The following is a 21,104-nucleotide window of genomic DNA, read 5'->3' as shown; positions in this document are numbered from 1 at the left end:
TTTTGTGCCTTTCCTAGAACTCAACTTTGTAGACCAGGCTAGCTTCGAACTCAGAGATCCGCCTGGCTCTGCCTCCCAGTGCTGGGATTAAAGGCGTGCGCCACCACCACCTGGCTATTTTATGTTTTTAAAGAAACTTTTAAAATTTGGCCCCAGAAGCCATATGTCCTTTAAATCTAAAATGTTTATCCCACCAGGTGGTGGTGGCACACGCCTTTAATCCCAGCACTCGGGAGGCAGAGGCAAGCAGATCTTTGTGTGTTCGAGGCCAGCCTGGGCTACCCAGTACGTTCCAGGAAAGGCGCAAAGCTACACAGAGAAACCCTGTCTCAAAAAACAAAAAAAAAACAACAACCAAAAAAAAAATGTTTTTATCCCATTCTGTGTTAACTGAAGTTCTTAAATTTGTGTATGGAGATTTGGGCCAGTTTGTATTTTTAGTAATTATGCTTTCTTTATGCTCCTCTTTGCCCTTTTGAGGAACTTCATTACCTGCATTGGACCTTTCATTATCGTCACACAGGTTCCGCTGGCGCTGACCAGTAAAACAAACAGGCGTTCTATTCCTTGGATTGGTTAACAGCTTCATGTCATATTCATACAGTTAATCCATACCTTGAGTTTTTAATTTCCCATTAAAATTGGATCACATTCTCAGGCTGAATAGATTTTGGATTCCTTTTTGGATATTTTAATGTGGTGTGGCAGAGATTATCAATTCTGCCTCCAGTTCTCTAATAAGGCTCTTTTCAGGCTTCAGTTAGAAGGCAGTTAATCTTCCTTAGGTTCAGACCTCAAATTCCCAGGAATAGCAGTTCAGATTTCCTTTCCTTCCTTGAACCTTTGCCCTCCTGGTTAGGTCTTTCCCTGTGCCTGCTTGCTGTTCCACAGTTTGAGGATTTGTGGCTTCACAGAAGGTCAGGCCTTTCCTTCCCCAGCTCGCTACCCTCTGGGACAATGTCCTCATACTCTGCCCTTCCTGGGCTCCTTTCTGATTCTAGCCTGAAAGTTGAGATTTGGGGTGCAGTTTTAGTACCTTTACTCCACTGCTTCACAGCTGAGGCCTGCTGTTGTTCATGTGTAGTTCGTCCTAAGAAGAGAGACCCAATTCATCCTCGGTATTGTCCTCACTGCTCCATAATGTGGATGCCTGCAGAGTCCTTGGGTCATTTCTGGCTTTCATTTCAAATTCCTAGCAATGATAGTTGGAAGGCGTAAGGGCTCGGGAGACTTTAAAGGGAATAGGAAGTCTCTGTAGTTACTTAAATATTGGTAAGTTGAAGAAAGTTAGAACAAGTTATAGATTCTTTTTTTGTCCTTGAAATTTGGGGTAATATGGGGAGGTAGAAGGGACCATCAATAAAAGCATGACTTTTATTACAGTGTGTGTGAAACTAATTAATCTGGTTTGAGTCATTAACTTCATCAACTCTTGTATTTGTATTTTAAAGCACTTAAAGACCCTCCGTCACCCTTGCTTGCTAAGATTTTTATCTTGTACTGTGGAAGCAGATGGCATTCATCTCGTCACTGAGAGAGTGCAGCCTTTGGAAGTGGCGTTGGAAACCCTGTCTCCTGCAGAAGTTTGTGCTGGAATCTATGACATATTGCTGGCTCTTATCTTCCTTCATGACAGAGTAAGTGGTTTGACAGTCTCCCTCACAGCATTGATGGGGACTGAAGTGACCCTCTGGATGGTGGTCTTTAGAGACCGGTACAGAGAGAAACTGAGACAGAAAGTGGAAAGAACAAGAGATCCTACAGAGAGTTTGTGGAATCAGCAACTGGTTCACTGTCCTTGAGCAGTTGTTTAGACAGTTTTCTCTCAGTTGACTGTCTTCCTCTTGTTTTAAGTAAGTCTTTATCTAAATAGAGCTACAGTCAGTGTTGGGTAAGAGAAAGGTCTGCCAGTAGTGTTGCTGTAGACCAAGGCTCTTGTTGGTTTCCAGTTCTGCTCCACTTTAGATTTCAAAGAAAGAAAGAACCGTTTCTTGGGAAGAAGTGGTGTTTCCGTTTGGGTGGGTGAATCCAATAAAGAGACAGCCCCGAAAAGAAGGTGATATAGCCAGTAAGCCTGCCTCTGGTGATGTCTAGTTGGGATGTTGGTTCTGCACTTGCTTATTTATGTCTGTCTGTTGCCACTGTTCTGAGCTGCTGTCTGTGGTGTTTACATTCTGAAGCGTGAGGTCTTTGGCAGTCTGTAGAGATGGGACAGCAGCAACGCAGGCGACACACCCAGCACCAGGCTCATCTTAGTGTCTAAAGCTGTTTCTGTCAGGGGGAGACAGGCTTTCCAATTCCAGACTGTTGAGGTTCACATGGCAGCAAGAGTTATTACTGTCTCGTTGGGGAGGAGTATTTTTTTGTTGAAGAAAATGTATCAGTAATAGAAAAGCAACAGTATGAGGGCAAGCTAAACCTCGGTCTCATCTTTGGATCTAATTGTCCTCCAGAAGCAGCTGTGGTGCTCAGTGCTTTATTCTAGAGAAATTTTGTGTGTGTATCAAGCAAATATTCTGTTTATTCTCTTATTTTTCCCCAATGGAAGCATATCATATATTGTAAAATCTTCCTTTGCTATATATCAGAGTCTTCTGTATAAAATGCATACACATTGGATCATGTGACTAGAATATTTAGTGTACTTTTTGTGTACTGGAATGAATGATTCCTGGTTTGAAAAAGAAATTTAATTACTCAGGCCCTGTTTTCATTTTCTCCCTTCCTCATTTTTATTGAAGTTATACTTTTTTTTTTTTAATAGTTTTAAACTTGATTCTTCTGTGATGGGTGGGAATTTTTCTGGTGGTCCTTGTTCCAGTTTCTCCTCTTCTGGAGGGATTTTGTTAATGTCTACTGACTGCCCAGCTTTCAGGTAAAGCAGTCTGGGTTCCTGACAGATGACAGGCAAGAAAGACTTTGGGGGAAAGTGACAGAACCTGCAGGAACCATCACTCTGTTTAAGGAATTGGAAGCAAGCGATCCAGGCCATGGAGACTTGTGTATGTTTAAGGACACACATGGCTCCTGATTCCCAAGAATGGGATGATGCTGTCTGTGCACTGGCTTTCATGTCTTTCTGACCTTCCTGCCAGGCAGGGAGCTAGCGGAGCCTTCCCTCCTCAGCTGCATCTCGTTTGTTCATTTAAGCCCAGCTCCATTCGGTAGCCTCCAGGTGCCAAAGACCCCATTGCCCTGTGTGTGGTAACCAGTGTTTAATTGTTTAAAACCTTCAGTTTGGGGTGTCAGTCTTCTTCCTCTTCCGTTTGTCTCTTTCCCAGGGACATCTGACACACAACAATGTCTGCTTATCATCTGTTTTTGTGAGTGAAGATGGGCACTGGAAGCTTGGTGGCATGGAAACAGTGTGCAAAGTTCCTCAGGCCACACCAGAGGTGAGCCAGCTGGCAGCCCTCTTCCTCATGGAGGGTATGATGGTGATGTGAGATGGGGTTATTACCTGGGCACTCTCCTTCACTGTTAGGATTTTAGATTTGAAGACTTGAACTTTCTTCTGTTAATGCTCATGTTCAGAAAACTGAATGTTTATTCCTCAAAGAAGTTCTGAGGTTCATGTCCCTTCTCATTTAGTAGGTAAGGAGCCGAAGATGGAGAGGTAAACGGTTTATTCAACATTGAAGCCAGGTGCCTGCCTCTCTGTTCCCTATAAGTACTTGTGCTTCCTTAGACGTATGCTCAGGGCTGAGGTCAGCTTTATGCGTCCCTTCTGTCCCAGCAGTTGAGTGTCGAACTCTTTCTGTCTCCCCCTGGAATAGCACCTGTCTGTCACAAAGGCCAGAAGTACTCACTGCGCATTGTCTCAGTTGCCCAGGGTCAGAACACTGGATTATATGGAATTGTGGGCCGAGTTCTTGCTGCTAGGGTACTTTCTGTACATTTCCCTCCTGGTTGACAAGCTGCTCTTCCCAGTTTTGTTTCTTTTCACCTTTTCATGCTGTTTCTGGCTCACTTTTTCTAAAAGAAATAAAAGTCACTTCCTTCATAAAGTCTCTGTGGAAGTATTGGCTCTTTTTTAAAGGTAGGGTGCGTGCGTGCGTGCATGTTCTACATCTGTGCAGATGCCCAGGGCGGCCAGTAGAGGCTGTCAGATCCCCTGTACCTGGCGTGATAGGCAGTTGTGAGTCACCTTAATGGGTGCTGGGAACTGGCCTCAGGTCCCCTGGAAGATCGAGGAAGCACTCTTCACTGCTCTCTCTTTGATGTGTTGGTTCAGACTGTCTTCTTGAGCTGTTTCTACACTTGACCTTCATGAATGGTACTCTGTTCTGATGCTGCCAGTTCTGTAAATATTCTCTCATTACTTCTGTCTCTGTTGCATACTTTCTTCTATGTAGTCCACAGCATAAATTCTTTGTAATGCATACACAACTCTTCACAATACCTGTCCATCCTGTCTCAGCTCTGTTTAGCACCCACAGTCCCATGCTCCTGAGCTACTGCTTACACAAGCAGCTCTGCTGCTTCCCTGTCTGCTCTGATGTGATTCTGCTGCTGGACCACCTTCTTCCTTCTCATTGGCCTCCTAAAAAACGGAAACACATTAAATCGAACCTAAGTCCATCTCTGAAGCCTTCCCTGTCGAGAGAATTAATCGCTCCTGTGGGCTTCATGGCACTCAGCTATTAGAGCTGTTAGCTTCTCTCCAGGTTGTAAGCACTGGTTTGGAACAGGAGATCTATTGCATCATTTCATAGTCCTTATGCTTTAAATGATGTTTTGGACATGTAAGCTTTTCAGAAATAATCTTTGAATAGGTGAGTAGGTATACCTATTTTGGGGTGTTGTTTTTATCTGTGCAGCCCATAGGAGCCTCGGCTTTTATGTCTTGTGACAGCAAAACTTAAGATTCCCATCATTTAGTGACATGTGGTAAATTTTTGTCATGTGCTGACCAGTAGCTTGCTATTTTTTTTTTTTTTTTTTTTTAAACAGGCTCTCACTGTCATCCAGGCTGGTCTTGAATTTACAGGCTGAAGTAACCTTCCTGCTTCAGCTTCCTTACTAGTGGGCACTTACAGGCATGTGCCACATCTCACCAAAACACCTTTCAGTTATTCTATCTGCGGGAAATAGGTAGTTCCAGGCGCTTCGGACACCAGAGCATGATGGGAAGAAGAACAGCTGGCATATTCTTCCTAAGCCTGGTGCTGTACTGGGGCCATATTCACACTGAATCAGGAAAGTTTTAAGTTTGTGTACTGGATGTATGGCCTTGATTTAAAGGTTTCATGGCTCCTGCTTCCACTGCTTATTTCTTTTTTAGGTTGAACTAAGATTAACTTACCCAATACGTTATGAGTTCTTTTTCTTGATTTCTGTCTAGTTTCTCAGAAGTATCCAGTCAGTAAGAGACCCAGCATCTATTCCTCCTGAGGAGATGGTGAGTAAAGGCCCCTCTGTGCAACTCTAACTCAAGACTCTGCTGTGTAACAGAGTCTAAAACAAAAGCCCCTTGCCATTTCCTCTGCCCTTTCTTTACTAAACTATGGATGCCCCATGATGCTTCTGACCTTGAAAATGTCCGAGCTTAATTTTACTGTCACAGTTAGGGATATCGCAGCTTATGGTTTTTGTTTATACAGAAAAAAAAAAAAAAAAAAAGACGGAAATGCCCCAGTGTGGCAGGAGTGTCGTATTTATTTCTTAAGTCGCTGTCCTTTGCTGGAGACCGTGATTATGGGGACGCAGTGACCTCATCCCTCCCTAGCTAGCACTAGCTGGGACTCCGTGGCATGGAGAAGAATGATAGTCAGGTCATGGGACGGAAAGGGCCATTTACTGCAATCTAGAAAGATGAGCCTTACACAGTTTTTACAAGCCCTAAATTAAGCACCAACCTCCAGACATTGTCAATGTGTTCTAGAAATGCAAAGCCCGACTGTAAGCTTCAGAGACCTAAGATTTGCAATCTCAAGAGTTAGCCAAATCTGTTGTATATATGCGTAGACTAGGGGTCTTTAAAACTGATGACTTATGGATTTTAAGTCAATTGATTAGCATTTTGAAAAAGTTGAAAATATAATATCTGGGCATTGCCAGATTATAAGAAAACAAGATTGTTTTTTGTTGTTTTCATTGTTTGTGTATACCTATTGGATTACGTATAGTATTTTTTACCCTGGGTTGTAATCAGACACATTTCAGAAAGCCACAGATAAGCATTTTCTTTTTCTTCACATATGATATTTTTAAATCTTTGATGGGTTCCATCAACTAATATTTCAAAGTTTTCCCATATTTGAGAGAGACCTACTATTTCCTAATAGTTCAGAGTTTCTCCATTTTTGAGAGAGACCTACCATTTTAATTGACGTACAGTTGTACCAATTTGTCACATACTGTGTACTAATAGTTCTTAAAGCCTGTGGAGTATGGTACCGTTAGATTTGAGTATAATAAATGCAAACATGGGAGAGCGTTGGAGACAGCTTGTAAAGTAGATCGTCTCATTCTAAGTCTTACTGCATTTAGTCTCCAGAATTTGCAGCCCTTCCAGAGTCCCATGGACATGCCCGGGATGCCTATTCCTTCGGAACTTTGGTGGACAGCTTGCTCCCCATCTTGAATGAGCAGGGTGAGTTGGAGCTGTACTGCCGAATGCACAGATTAAGTAGGAAAGGCATCCCCACCCGCAGTGTGGAAATCCAAGGGCTACCTTTAGTGTGGTGGGGAACCTGCTGCTTACCAGTTTACATAGGACAGCAGCAGCAGGAAGCGGGAAAGCTTGGGGTTCTATAAGTATGAATAATAAAAAGGAATTTTAAGTAGGAAGCACTTCGAACAGTGGCTGCCCCCGTCATGTGTGATTGTCTTCTGAGTTCATTATTGAGTTATCTTGTGGCAACTAAATGCCCTTAGTAACTGAGCTGCAATAGCTTGAATAGTAGAGTATGACTCCAGTGTTCTGTTAAATTAATTCCAAAACCAGGCTTAAACTCTCTTTTCTTCCAACGTCATTACTTTTTTCCTACTATAATTTACTTAGTATTTTTTCTTGCATGCCCTCTTAAAGCCCAGGCTACGTAAAGACAACTCTCTGCTCCCTCTGTGTTCTCTAATTGCATGCTTGGCAGCTGTGTCCCTCTCCTGGGATGGCCTCTGGGACATTAGTTCTGCACCTGTGAAGGTCACTGCGGTGTGTACCACATTAGGTCCTTCAGTGCTCTGTCTCACTCTGCTGACTCTTCAGCAGTCAATGGAGCTTCTACTGGGATCCTAAATGTTTGAGAATTAGAGCCTAAGGCTCTGTGGCATTGCTCTTTTTTGAACTAACTACTCTCCCATGCACCCATAATGGTGGCAGATGTGTAGAAGAATTGAAAATATAGGCATTCGGTCGACTCTGTTGTGAAGGACCTACCCAGGAAAGACCTGCAAATGTGCCCCTTTGAACCATCTTTTTGGATCAGAGGTGGAGTCAGGAAACGGGAAGCAGTAGAAGGGAGGCACCTGAGGCAGTGTTGATCATGCCGGCAGGACAGTGCTGTATACCTGCCTACACGACAGAAGTCATGTAGCAACAGCCGGGGCTTTGTGTGCTTGGGCTTTTACAGGTTGGTTTTTGCTCTCACCAGACTCCAGCTAGAGAGGCCCGAAAAGAGGGAGAAGGCACTGGAACTAACTGTAGCTCTGGATTTCAGTTTCAGCGGATGTTCTCTCCAGCTTCCTACAGACCTTGCACTCAGCTCTGCTGAATCCCCTGCCAAAGTGTCGGCCAGCGCTCAGCACCTTACTGTCCCATGATCTCTTCAGGTGAGGGCATCATGTGATGTGCTGCAGAGAGAGAATTTGGTTGCCTCTCAGGTTCCTATCACAGAAAGTTTTAGGAATTCTTAGTTGTTGTGAAGGAATTCTATCCAGATTCATAGGGATTTTGATTATAAAGAAACAAATCTGTGTGAAATAGTTTCCAGTTGTATGTTAATTGAGAAAGTCGATAAACATGGCCTCTCCTGTGTGCTGTCACTGCATCAGTGGTATGTTTTGGGAGGGAGGCACGTTGGTGTTACTTATGGCAGTAGACTTTCCTCTGTTCCAGAACATGGAGAAGTCAGTTAGAAGGAAGGCAGGGCACAGTGTAAATAAATACTTCCTAGGCTCACAGGTGGTATTGAACCTTCAAGGTTAATTTTAATTTTATGTTCTTCATTTCTGTGAGCACAGCCTTGTGCCCACATTAGTTCCATGTTTGTGGACTTTATTAGCAGAGCTCACCTGATGTTTTGTAAACAAGACATCTTTCTGTGTTTGTGCGTAGAGAGCTTGGAGGGAAGCACAGCAAAGGAAGGCTGTGCAGCCCCACGACAAGCCACCTGAGAGGCATGTGTGGGGTGGTTATTGAAGTCATGCCTGCCTACAGTTATCAGGAGCCAAGAGTTGCCATTTATGTTTCTGAGAAAATATTTTTAACTTTTCCAGTGCAGCAGGCTACACCCTCCATTTATTTCTTAAATTGACAAATACAATTGTATACATTTAGATTTACAAATCTTACAACAGTTATTACAAACATGTATTTTCTTGTGTTTGTAAATGGTGCTTCATGATATAAAAATCTCTACACAGATAATTCATTGTAGTGAATTGTTACCACTCCGTGTAATATAAGTTCTTTAAGAAATGTGTATTAGTATAGAGGGAAGAAAAAAACCAAAGAGTACTCCAACCCACACTCACACATCCCACTGTGGCATGAGGAGTAGACAGGCCGGAGGCAACAGGATGAAGCAGCCGCCATCCATCACCGAGGCAGCTGAGGCAGTTCCATTTGACTAAAGACACTTGTCCCTGTGCTCTGCTGACTCTTAAAAGACATGGGGCCAGAGTGCACAGATCCACTTAGATTTGACATGAATCTTTAAGGTTTAGAAAATTGAAACTGAGACAAATTTCATAGCCTAGAAATATCAAAGGAAGAAACGTGTGATGAACACATAAAATATACTCTATTTATCATCTGGGTCCATGACGTGTAAACAAGTTGCCCTTATAAGAAGTTAAAGTTTATGAACACATACTCATATATTTATAGACCATATATGCTACCATTTGCAGTGAGAGATGTAAACAGATGTAAAGATGTAGTATTAAACCATAATTGCAGAAAAACTCATTGGAGCACATATTGCTGGTATGCTATAGTATTGGGTACCGTCCTGAAACAGCATGTGATACAAAACATTTCTAGAAAAGCAGAAAAATAGCTTATGTAGTAAAAAGTGGTCTTTTGAGTTTCTTGAGTATTTTCCTAATGATGAGTTGTCCAAGGGTCTCATGGAGGTGTTCACATGGGAATAGATGTGGTACCTGTGCATGCCATGTAGGCTGCCAAGCTTGCGTGCTTAACTGCCATGCAGTAGTTTCCATATGGTAGGATGTGAGCCATGCTCTCTTGGAACAGAACAGTTTACAGGTTTTGGACTGTCTGTGGACTCCTCAGAAACTGACCTTGCCTGACTGCAAAACTCAGAAAAGAAAGAAAATACCTGTGACTCCTACAGAAATTCCATTTCCCAGGTGTTTTCACTTCACCAAAAGAGAGACTTGGGAATCAGCAGCTTCTGTGAAATGGTTATGCCATTTCTTCCAGGATAATCCTTTTACCAGTGTCCTGTTACAGTGAAAGATTTGGAAAAGTATGGTCGCTATCGAAGCCTAAAGTACACTAGCTTATGCATTTCCATTTATATCCTCTGGCAGGTGTTTTTGGAATTATTAAGTTATTAGGCTCTTACAGGTTTGTTCCACTGTATTTATCTCATAAGCTACTCTGAATCTTGCATAGGAAATAGAGAACATTTCTTCATTGAAAATGGTGCTATGGTCTGTGATAATGGCTTCAATACTTAACATGCCTTTAATCTATTGTCCTACCATTTTATCGCATTGCATTTAGAAATGATTTTCTAGAAGTTGTGAATTTCTTGAGAAGCTTGACATTAAAGAGTGAAGATGAAAAAACTGAATTTTTCAAGTAAGTTCAGAAAGAAACTTCACTAACTTAACTTATGTGAGCATGTCAGTGATCCAGGGATGACAGACTTCTGACTTCACAGTCGTTATTAAACTTCCTACATGTCATATTTTCCACTGTGCCCGGGACAAACTGTACTGGTAATGCCGCCATAGCTAGACTAGTAACTGAAATGTAAAGGTGGGTGTGAGTCTTGCTTTGCTGGGAGGGAGGTCTTTAGAGAACCAACAGGAGTAAACGCACAAAGGTAAGACCCACTGTGATTGGTGTAGCAAATGGCAAGCACTGGAATCCTGCTGGGGGGCAGACTCCAAAACAAGGACAGGTAAGAGGTGATCCTCGAATAGCAAGGCAGAGTAGTGTAGGTAGTGGACTTCTTGCCTTGAAGCCACAGAGGGAGTGAAGGTAAACCATGAGATAGGTAGAGCTCTTTTTACTTATCATTCTGTTTGTGGAGGCAGACTTAGGTCACGTGAGGCTTGTGTTGGTTAGTATATAGTGGTTCAGTCAGCAGGTAAGAGGGTGATGTAAGAGCATTGATGGACCAGTGAAGGAGACACTGAGATAACAAAGATATAAAAGATAAAGCTGGGAGGTTTGTAGGCTGAGGGGAAGAACCTGTATGAAGTGGAGGGAGCACTTAGAATTGCAGTAAGGCTGGAGACTGAGCAAGTGCGTGGGAGAGGAGGAAGAAGGTAGAGCAGTGGCCAAGGAAGGCCATGTATTAACACTAAGCATGTAACAAGCCAAAGTTAAAGAGCTAACAGTCAGCAGCAGTTAGAAGCAGGAGATGGATAGCAGAACACCATCAAGTAAGGTGATCAGCACATCTAGCAGAGAACAGAGGGGACATCACCAGATTGGAGGCCAACAGCATCTCTTCTTCATCTGTCCTCAGATTTCTGCTGGACAGAGTGAGCTGCTTGTCAGAAGAATTAATAGCTTCAAGATTGGTGCCTCTTTTGCTTAATCAGTTGGTGTTTGCTGAGCCAGTGGCTGTTAAGAGTTTTCTTCCCTATCTCCTTGGCCCTAAAAAAGGTGAATTTTTTCTTAGTATTACTAGTTATTAAGGAGTCTGGCAATTATTAGTCCATTTTTTGAGTGGGGTAACATTGCAGTATTCCAAAGTTAATGTTGGCACAGAACAGCTGCTCAGATGATAGCTTCAATTCCAGCTCCAGTACCAGTGCCCATGGGTGAATGTGGAACAGCTTACATCTCTTCCTGGAGAGTCATATTCACTGCTGCAAGCAGTTACACACACACACACACACACACACACACACACACACACAAATGCAGGGTGGTGCATATATGAGCTTTTAATTGGTTAACACATGTTTTCAGGTTATCTTTTCAGTGATTCTTAGGTCTGTGCTTCCTAAGATACTCAAAGCAACCCATGCTGTACTTTAGTAAAACGTTTGAAAATCTCCAAGGTCACTTTATTTCTTGGAACTGTGGGTTTCTGAAACATAAGATTTATAGGGGTTAGGGATTTAGTTCAGTGGTAGAGTGCTGGGTTCAATCCTCAGCTCCAAAAAAAGAAAAAAGAAAAAAGATTTATAAGATGATAGTCTTTTTTTTTTTAATCGATGATAGTCTTTAGATGGTAACACATCAGATTAGAGAACGCATTTTTAATATACTAAAGAATTTAGAGTTAGGCTGGGTCCTGCTTTAATAATTCATTTCTTAAATAAGTTTTTTTTTTAATTTAGTTTTATGTGTATGAGTGTTTTACTTACATGCGTGCCTGGTCCCCATGGAAGACACAAGAGGGCACTGGATCTCCTAAAACTGGAGTTAGGAAGGAATGATTGTAAGCCACTATGAATCCTGGGACCTGCACCTGGGTCCTCTGCAATCGCCATTGTTGTTAACCAATGAGCCATCTCTTCTGCCCCCACAGAGTTCATTTTCTTAAATGGTGCCATCCTAACAGATACTATGGGTAGTTATTTCAGTTTAGACTTGCATTTTATCTCTGGATTGAACATATTTACTTTAGCCTTGATTTTTCCCTTAAAGCTTTCTGTCCTCACTGGATTTGAGGGAGAACCCATGAATCACCTCAGTGCTCTTCAAAGATCATACCTGACCCACTAACCAGGAATAGACAGGATGCAGAGAGCACTTGAGACAGTAAAGCCTTCAAGTAATTTTGAATCTACCTAAGAAATTCCTTTAGCTCGGGGCTTACAATTGTAGACAAATACATAAGCTATGTGTAAAATTCTGGACTTGGCTGACAGATTATGTTCTTTACCCTTTTCGCTGAACGACTTGTCTGTACCCTCTGATTTGGGGTAGAGAATGCAGGAGAGACTCCTTGCTTGCTCTCGCCAGCACTGTTCCAGTCACGGGTGATCCCTGTGCTTCTCCAGCTGTTCGAGGTCCATGAGGAGCATGTGAGGATGGTGTTACTGTCCCACATCGAAGCCTACGTGGAGCACTTCACTCAGGAACAGCTGAAGAAAGTCATCTTGCCACAGGTCAGGACCAAGCTGGCAGTGGGCCGATGAGAATGCAGAGTGCTGCCACTTCAGGAATGAAGGAGAGACATGGTTTTCAGATAACTCTCACAAAGCCTTGAGATGGCAGCTGAGTTTAAAAGTTACTAGAATATAAAGGGGTGAAATTGTATTTTCATTCCAGTCTTCTTGGCAAATTAATTAACCTAAGATGTTTAGTCTTAATCTGTGAGCAACTATGATTCTGTTTGCTAATCTTGGAGATAAATAAATGAGAAGACAAAACCAAGCCCAAGCAGACCCATGGCCCGTCACTAGCATTTGTGGAATGATAGTTACATTATGGTAATTGCCCTGGAGAGAACACGAGACTGTTATCAGTGATTTTCAACCTGTTTGCCCCACCATAGGAAATGTTAGGATTTGCGCTCAACCAAAGTTTGTAATCATTTTTTATGCCATAAATTATCAGAGCTGGGTGTGGTGGTGCACACCTTTAATCCCAGCACTCAGGAGGCAGTGGCATGCAGATCTTAGGAGTTCAAGGCTAGCCTGGTCTACAGATCAAGTTCCAGACAGCAATGGCTGTTACACAGAGAAACGGTCTCAGAAAAAAAAAAAAAAAAAAAAAAATCACAGTGATGTGGATCAAATAACAAAAATTTTTCAGGAGCTCTGGAGAACTAAAGTGTGAAGTCAGGTGCAGCTGCTGCTGAGGGCCTGCATACAAGCCTGGATACTCCACTCCCAGCAACAGTACTTAATGTATGTTGTTGGGCAGCTCTGTCAGGCAGTCCACACCCATTTTCATGGAGCCTTTGCTCTGGGGCTGGCTCATAATTTGGCTATTTAGGAGTCAGGAGTCGAGAGGTATGGGTGGCAAGCCATGATATTTTGGGAGGGCAAAATATTGTTTCTTTCCCATAGTTAGTTGGAAAACTGCTGACTTAGAAATGTTCAGGAGCCCTTTTCTTTTTCTGCTCTCTTCCCTCCGTGCGATCAATATCTCTGTCTCTCTCTCCCTCTTTCTCTTTCTCTCTCCCCCTCTCTCTCAATAAAGCTCTAGAAAGGTAAAAAAAAGAAATATTCCAGAAAATATCATTCATTTAAAGAAGCATTATGGTTGCAGGCCAGTTGCTCCTTTCTGGGAGAGAAAGGTAGTAGTTGTCTACACTCATCCCCAGTTCTGCTCCTAGGTATTACTGGGCCTTCGTGATACCAGCAATTCCATTGTGGCAATTACTCTTCGTAGCCTGGCAGTGCTGGTATCTCTGCTTGGACCAGAGGTGGTTGTGGGAGGAGAAAGAACCAAGATCTTTAAGCGCACTGCTCCAAGTTTTACCAAAACCAGTGACCTTTCCCCTGAAGGTAAGATTAAACATTATTTTATTAGGTTTTTATTATGTTGATACAGGTTTATGTTGAGGTCAAGAAATATGAGGAAAGTGGTTTCCCTTTTCAAATTCCTCATAGTGGGTACCTTTAATGTTTCAGTAAGAATCCATTTTTTGTAAGCCCACAAAGGGACACAGATTTTTTACATACTCAATGTATGTGTTTTTTATAAGAGTATATTTAATGATGCTGTGCACAAGTCTAAAGCTTATTTTCATGTATTCCATATTAAAGATGTGTTCCCAGGCCAATACATAAAAACCTACCTCACTTTTATACCTGCCTAATATTTCCCTGAATCCAATTCAGTTATTTATAGTCATAGCTGTTGTATCCACTGCTAGATTTTTGACCAGTGTATAAACTGTAGTACCATAAACACCCTTACATATGCATCTTTCTTATGTGGGATTCCATGCCTTAAGGTAGTCTCAGAAGGAGACTATGTGGGTCAGAGGGTATATTTGAATTTTAGTTGGGACTATTAAAAGACTGTTATTCTTTTTAATACTTAAGTTCTTTTGACTTTATTGGACTTTGGGTAAAAGCTGTTTTTGTGTACTTCAGGAAATCTTTGATTTTGGTTTGTTCCCACTGTACTCTATGGGAGAGGTAGCATGAGAATTTTGTATCAACAGTGTCATTGCCTTTTTTGCTACTTTGTATGACCTTGAATGTGACCATGATTTCATTACAAAATTCTGGTCTTTCTCATGCAGTTCTTTGGCTTGTAGTGCTAGGCCCTGAGGGCTGAGGGTGAAGAAGAGAGAGGTGCTATAGAGAGCTGAAGCCTTATAATGACAATTGACTCCCCTTACCCTAGCTTTAAGGTAGGGGAAATATTCAGCTGTAATTTTACTAAATCTTTCTGGTCAATATCCAGTCTTGAATATAAGCTTCCTGGTAAACTGTTAAAGATAGCTACTTTCCTCACTCAAGGTCAAATATCCACAGCATAAGTTATTTTAATTATTTTCAATATATAGTTATGTGGTATTAAGTCATTAATATTGTTTGTTCAGCTTGTACTCTTACTAGCCTTTTATTCTTAAAAGGAAGTTAGAATCAAGGTCTTAGATTTTAAGGACTGTAACTTACCAAGGTTTCCTAAAGATTTTATCTATGTAATACTTCATAGTTCTGTCCAATCACCACATGTTCAGTGGACCCAACCTTATCAAATGTCCCCTGGGTACCTGCCCCAAGGAGATTTCTCCCAGAGTCGGGAAGATGCTTAAAAGCACCGGGATTCTAATCTGAGGGATATCAAATGAATCTGCCTACACCAAACTCTTTCAGTCCATTCACTTTATTGTTCTAAGTTAATTCCCGGATCTCTTTGCTGTTCTCTTTGTTGTCTAAGTCCACAGTGTCTTTTCACCTCTCATCCTTCTCTTCCCTGATTTTCCATATTTCTAACAGGAGACTCCTAGCAATCCTGAGAAAAGTTTCAAAACCCTCAAGGTCATAGCACATTCCTAGAATAGACAATAAGGAGCAGAGCCATTACCATGGTAATGCAAGCTTCCAAGGTCTCAGGAGGGAGCGCAGTGCCCAATGCAACAAATAAACTCTGAGACATAGCTTTTTATCAGCAGACTTGGCAAGTGAAGAACTGACAAGCTTTTCTTAGGGTATTTTGTATTAGTATCCTTGGTGAGACTCCTGCAACTCTGACCTTATAAAGTTTTAAACTTATGATATATTTACAAAGGTTTTTAGTATAGTTTGAGCTTCCTCTGATGTAAAAATGAGCTAAATGAGTGCAGTTTGTGTTAGACTGAGGAGCGATTATTATTTTCTGTTAGTCTGAGCAGAAGGAGCAAAGCAGGCTTTAAGTGTCTACAGTCTCATGGGACAATGGATCTGGCTATGAAGGATATCCTAGTATATTTTCTATATATCAAAATTATACAGCTAAATGAAAAGCCATCTTCCTGATCATCCACAGATATATGTGCCAATAAGACAGAGATGTAATCATGAGATTACATATATACATTTTGTGAAAAGGCATGGGTAATGGGAAAGCTATTATTGCACAAGAAGTTTACAACAAGAAACAGCCAATTCATTCAAAAGGCAGTTAACTCCAAAAGCCTTGGGTTGTTTCCTCCACCAGAACCCTTGGTTCTGACAGGTTGACCTTCTGAACATTAGTTGTCATCTGCTGTATACTCCCATGGCCTTTTGCCACCAGCGGCTCTCAATACAACCTGTCTTAAACCTTCAGAGCCAGGCAACCCATTTAATAATAGCTTTTGGTCAAAGAGTTGATGTTCTTTTATCAGTGCTAGAGACCCGTTTCCCTTGACTGTTATTCACCAATCAAGTGCTAGATCAGTGAGCATATCCACTTCCTTCCCTTTCTTCAGCTTCTCCCATGCATGTTGTCTGCAGCCAGCAGAGTCAGATCTCACAAGTCTTGGAGAACCCCTCTTCTAATGCATTCCCTAAATGGCTGTTTTCTGGCAACATGCCTATCAACAGCAAGAAGCACATACAAGAAGAGTGTTACAATAATACTCTTTTACAAACAGGTAAGAATTTTAACTGAGCTTCCCGTTACCTCGATCTATTCCTGAGAATATTAAGCTTGAATTTTGAAAATCAAGTGCACTTCAGAGTTCCTCTATGCCTCTCTTTTTACCTCTCCTAATTATTGGTTATATACCTAACCTTTCCAAATAATGAGTTAACATTACTTGAATTCATTTTTTTATCAGATACATCCAATGCTTCTGGCCTCTGTGGGCGCTGCACTCACCTGTATACCCACACACAGACAAACACATAATTAACAATGGATCTTTGAAAAATAAAATGGGCTGGGAAGATGGCTCAGAAAGTAAAAGCACTTGTGGTGAAAAGCTAGTAACCCAAGTTCAATTTTGGGAACTCACATAAAGTAGAACCAACTGCATGATTGTCCTTTGCCTCCATACCTGCACTATGGCATTCATGCACCCAGAATGTGAGGGGACACCCCCACAGTAAATAATTTTTTAAAACTTACTTGAGCACCCATTTTTGGATGTAATTACAACCTCAAGGGTAAGAAGACTGCATCTGTACTTATTTACACCCATGAGTGTTTGGATATTTAGTCAAAGGTCTAACAATTAGTTATTTGTGACATGCTACGCTTTAAGTTAAATATATTTGGAGAACTTATATGGCTGTTTGCCTAACTTTTTTGCTAGTGTGCACGGATATTTCTAAATAATTAGACCTCTACTTATTTGCTTGCTCTTAACATTTTATGAGACTAATTCTTGCATATACCCATAGGTGATCAGTTTTCCCACTCTATTAAATTCCCTATGAATGGAATCTCAGATGTAAAAAACACTTCAGAGGACAATGGAAACTTCCCAGCAGGTTCTAGTAGTAAGCCCGAGGAGTGGCCTGACTGGAGTGAGCCTGAGGAGCCTGAGCACCCAACTGCCAATATTCAGATACGGCCCCAAGAACCCTGTGATGTAGCAGAGTCCCGGCACATGAATCTGAACACAGAGGAGGAGTCCTGGGATGACTGTGAGTCTAGCTTTGGTACTGAAGGAAACACAGTGGCTGGAGCCTCTGCTGCCATTTCTGTTACCTCAGGGGAGCAGAAGCCTACTGCAGCAGCTTTGCTTCCCCTCACTCAGGAGTCTAAGCCTTTGAAATCTAGTCCTTCCTCAAAGACCAATCATATACAGCACGGGGAAGTCAAACCACCAGATGTAGCCCAAGAAAGACCACTTAAGGTTCGGTCAGAACTTGGGTTAGGAGAAGAGTTTACCATACAAGTCAAAAAGAAGCCAGTACAAGATCCTGAGTTGGACTGGTTTGCAGATATGATCCCAGAAATTAAGCCTTCGGGTACTTTGCTTATTTTCCCTGAACTGAGGACAGAAGTGATGGTCCCTGACAAGGATAACATCTCACCAGTGATGCAGTTTTCCTCAAAATTTGCTGCAACAGAAATGACTGAGGTGAGTTCATTCTTTGTACCAAATGTGCTAGTCAGGGTTTCCTTGGACGTCCTAGTTAACAATAAACAAGTAGTTTTTTCATGAAAGTATTATACACAGCTGGTTAAAATAATCAAATTAAACCTAGAATCAACAATGCCAGTTCCTAGAAATGGTTTCTTTTCATGGTGCTGCCAAAAAAAAAAAAAAACAGGACTAATCCCTCAGGCACGTCCAACCTATTGCACAGCATTGTCATCTACAAAGTTCCTAGTTCAAAACTGTTCAAAAAATCAAGTTACCAAACTAAAATCTTGGGGTTGGAGAGATGGCTCTGTGGTTAACAGTACTGGCTATCCTTCTAGAGGACCCAGGTTTGATTTCCAGCACCCTCATAATGCCTCATACCTGTCTGCAACTCCTGTTCCAGGAGGTTCAATCACTCTCTGACCTCTATAGGCACACAAGTGGTGCATAGAAATGCATACACATCAAATAAAAATAAATCTTTAAAAGAAATCTCATTTTAAACCTTATGTGTTGTGCCTTGTGTATGGCTGTCCTGAGCCATGCCTGTGCATGAGTAACTCCTTGACTTGGGAAAAGAATCTGACTGCTTTTACTGGACTGCACAGTTACTTTCCATTAGTTGTGGGATATAACATTACAACCAACGCAATCTTGCTCTAACTTCGGTTAGTTTTATCTTATTGTGAAGCAGTCTCTTCTGACATAAACAAATGGGCCATTTTCGAATGCTTAGTGTATATAATCTGCCTCAGATAGTTGGTGTGTTCTGTTGCAGGGAGAGGCAGAAGGCTGGGAAGAAGAAGAGCTGACCTGGGAAGATAACAATTGGTGACGATGAGGAAGAGCTTACATTTCAGGAATAATTCTTAAAGAAGTAATACCTCAGAGCAAGCTGCATGGATGTAGAACCCCAAAGCAGCTTGTGTTCCCCATACCAGAAGCTCTTTTTGCAGTCTGTGCCAACTCAAGCTGAGACCAACCTCAAGTTGCTGACTAAGCCCTGGGTGGCAGAAGGCTCGGTGCCGGATTCTAGGAAGAAGAGCCTGTGTGCACTTGACCAAGGCCAGTTCCCATTGCAAAGTAAGTAGCTAAGAAGTGCTTTTTCCAGGACATTCTGGAAGTAAAGAAAATAAAAAATTCAAGCTGGTAAGCTTAATTTTGTGCCATTTCTTTAAAAGTAAGAGTAAAGCTCTATTGTGAAATAATGACTTACTAAAGAAAAAAAGATTCTAGCTGTAAATTATAACTTCAAACTGCTAAGGTTCTTTAAGCAGCTTATTTATTTGTTTACAGTTTATCATCTGAGTAAAAGAAGGTCCCTCCTTTGGACCTGGGCAGTTACTGTTTCACCTGTATTAAACTGTACCAAAGTTCTCAACGAGAAATATCCCCCCATCTTGTTCTCTATGTCAAATAAAGGTTATTTTCACATTTATAAAAGTTTTATATGTGCAATGAAAATGTACAAACAATTTACATTCGTAATTTCATTTACAAAACAGCCAGGCAGGGCAGCTGATGAAGAATCAGTCAAACCCAGTTCTGTCGACTACGAGAGTCCATTCATATACCCTCAGGTACACAGCACTTGAGCTTCTCAATCTTTTCTTGCAGTGCCTCCAGTTCCACTACCAGCCAGTCTGGAGCGGGGGCCTGCTGGAGTAACATCTCCGTTGTCTCCAAAGCCCCTGCTGCTGCTTGAAATGCTAACCTATACTCTTCTTCAAAGGGCAACTCATGCCGGGCTCTTTTTGTACAAGGCTGGAAAATAGGGAAAGCATGAAACAAGTAATACCATAATACTCATTCTAGAAATAATTCAAGAGAAACTGTAATCCTGGGATCACAAAGAGCACCCTCCCCATCTACAGTAATACCTAATCCTAATTGTCTGTGGCAGTCCAGGAGAACTCTCCATGCTGTCTTGCCCAACAACTATCAATGAGTGTTCTTTAAAAACACCATTAAGAGAAATCAAATGTGATTTTCCTAATATTAAGTTTATAAATGATGAGAACTAGTTTTCAACATGCTTTGGGGGCCAGCTGAGGAAAACTAAGGCTCAAGACATCTTATACAGGGAGGAGTAAGAGGAACTGAGACCCAGACATATCTAATAATCAGTTTTCCAAAGGGATGTCACAATTTAAATTCAAGGGCTTATGAACATAACTGACTTATATTGAACTTTATGTATTTCAGGCTTACAGCTACATCTTAAAAGGAAAGACAAAAACAAAAATTACTATTGCCTGAAATTCCAAATTATATTATACTTATGTTAAAAACACAATTTTGAATTACATAGTAGTGTCAAATTTGTGCCAATCAATAGGTACATGTGATAATAGAGAAAGGTAATTATGAGGCTGGCTTGATGAGGAGAAAAGACATGGGCTATTTGCTGATTGTTATCTGTGAGTCAGAAAATGCATTTATGTCATCATTGGTACAATATGTGACTTCCAATAATAAAAGTATATTTGGTATAATGTTTACAACTATTTTTTGTAGTTCTTGCCTGTGTTGCTAACACTTCAGGAAAAATATATGGTTTTGTTTTTGACGTGCAACTAACATAAAATGGGAATTGTATGTGTCTAGATTGTACTTGATATTCAGCACAAAGACAAGAATCAAACTAGTTTGTTTTATCAGTAATGAGGGCAGCCGTTCCATTGTTTGACCATTAACCATACTGAAAAGCAGCCCATACCTGTAGTGCCAACCCATTGGCTTCTCCTCCAGTCACCTTAGCAGCAGGTTCCCAGAAGGTGCCTTTCTTCTTTTTAGCATGGTCCACTATGGCAGCTTCAGTTTCATCTACAAGTCCTGTCTGTCAGAGATCATCAAAAACCACTGACACATTAGCATTCTCATACCACTTGGTATCTAGTGAGAGTTAGAAGAAGAAACTGACTACTTTATGTACATGTCTATAAGTGCTGAGTGTTAAATCATTCTGGCTTAACCTGTGACCAAGCAAATTCTAGGTTAGGTAGACTTCTCTTTTAGTATAACCTGAATACAATCCCCTTAGAGCAATGTTCTCACCCTTTCTAATGCTGCCAACTTTAACACAGTTCCTCATGTAGTGGCCCCCCAACCATAAAATTATTTCGTTGCTACTTCATTAACTATAATTTTGCTACTGTTACAAATCACAAGGTAAATGTCGGATATGCAGGATATGTGATATGTAACCCTGTGTTGGGAGGGTTTTGACCCACAGGTTAAGAACCAGAGTGTTCTTAG

General features: G+C 41.4%; 2 protein-coding genes across 5 annotated transcripts in view; one reads left to right on the top strand and one right to left on the bottom strand.

Annotated features, from left to right (window-relative positions):
• Scyl3 (SCY1 like pseudokinase 3) overlaps positions 1-20,970 on the top strand; it is a 30,473-nt gene extending 9,503 nt beyond the window's left edge. Inside the window, exons 3-14 of the mRNA XM_036201819.1 lie at positions 1,452-1,637; positions 3,282-3,395; positions 5,345-5,401; positions 6,493-6,595; positions 7,662-7,773; positions 9,917-9,994; positions 10,893-11,032; positions 12,308-12,489; positions 13,665-13,836; positions 16,239-16,403; positions 17,155-17,840; positions 18,625-20,970. Coding sequence (XP_036057712.1) covers positions 1,452-1,637; positions 3,282-3,395; positions 5,345-5,401; positions 6,493-6,595; positions 7,662-7,773; positions 9,917-9,994; positions 10,893-11,032; positions 12,308-12,489; positions 13,665-13,836; positions 16,239-16,403; positions 17,155-17,840; positions 18,625-18,681 — 2,052 coding nt within the window. The 3' untranslated portion in view covers positions 18,682-20,970. The remainder of the gene's footprint in view (positions 1-1,451; positions 1,638-3,281; positions 3,396-5,344; positions 5,402-6,492; positions 6,596-7,661; positions 7,774-9,916; positions 9,995-10,892; positions 11,033-12,307; positions 12,490-13,664; positions 13,837-16,238; positions 16,404-17,154; positions 17,841-18,624) is intronic.
• Positions 19,112-21,104, bottom strand: part of C11H1orf112 (chromosome 11 C1orf112 homolog) — a 43,050-nt gene continuing 41,057 nt past the window's right edge. For all 4 annotated transcript variants that reach the window (XM_036201814.1, XM_036201815.1, XM_036201816.1 and 1 more), the window contains 2 exons: positions 20,566-20,685; positions 19,112-19,610 (listed from right to left, as the gene is read on the bottom strand). In XM_036201814.1, the coding sequence (XP_036057707.1) occupies positions 19,413-19,610; positions 20,566-20,685 (318 nt within the window). In that variant the 3' untranslated portion in view covers positions 19,112-19,412. The remainder of the gene's footprint in view (positions 19,611-20,565; positions 20,686-21,104) is intronic.

This window comes from Onychomys torridus, chromosome 11, assembly GCF_903995425.1.
Source record: "Onychomys torridus chromosome 11, mOncTor1.1, whole genome shotgun sequence".
NCBI lineage: Eukaryota > Metazoa > Chordata > Mammalia > Rodentia > Cricetidae > Onychomys > Onychomys torridus.
Note: the sequence above shows the minus strand (reverse complement) of the source record. Positions and strands in the feature narration are given on the sequence as shown.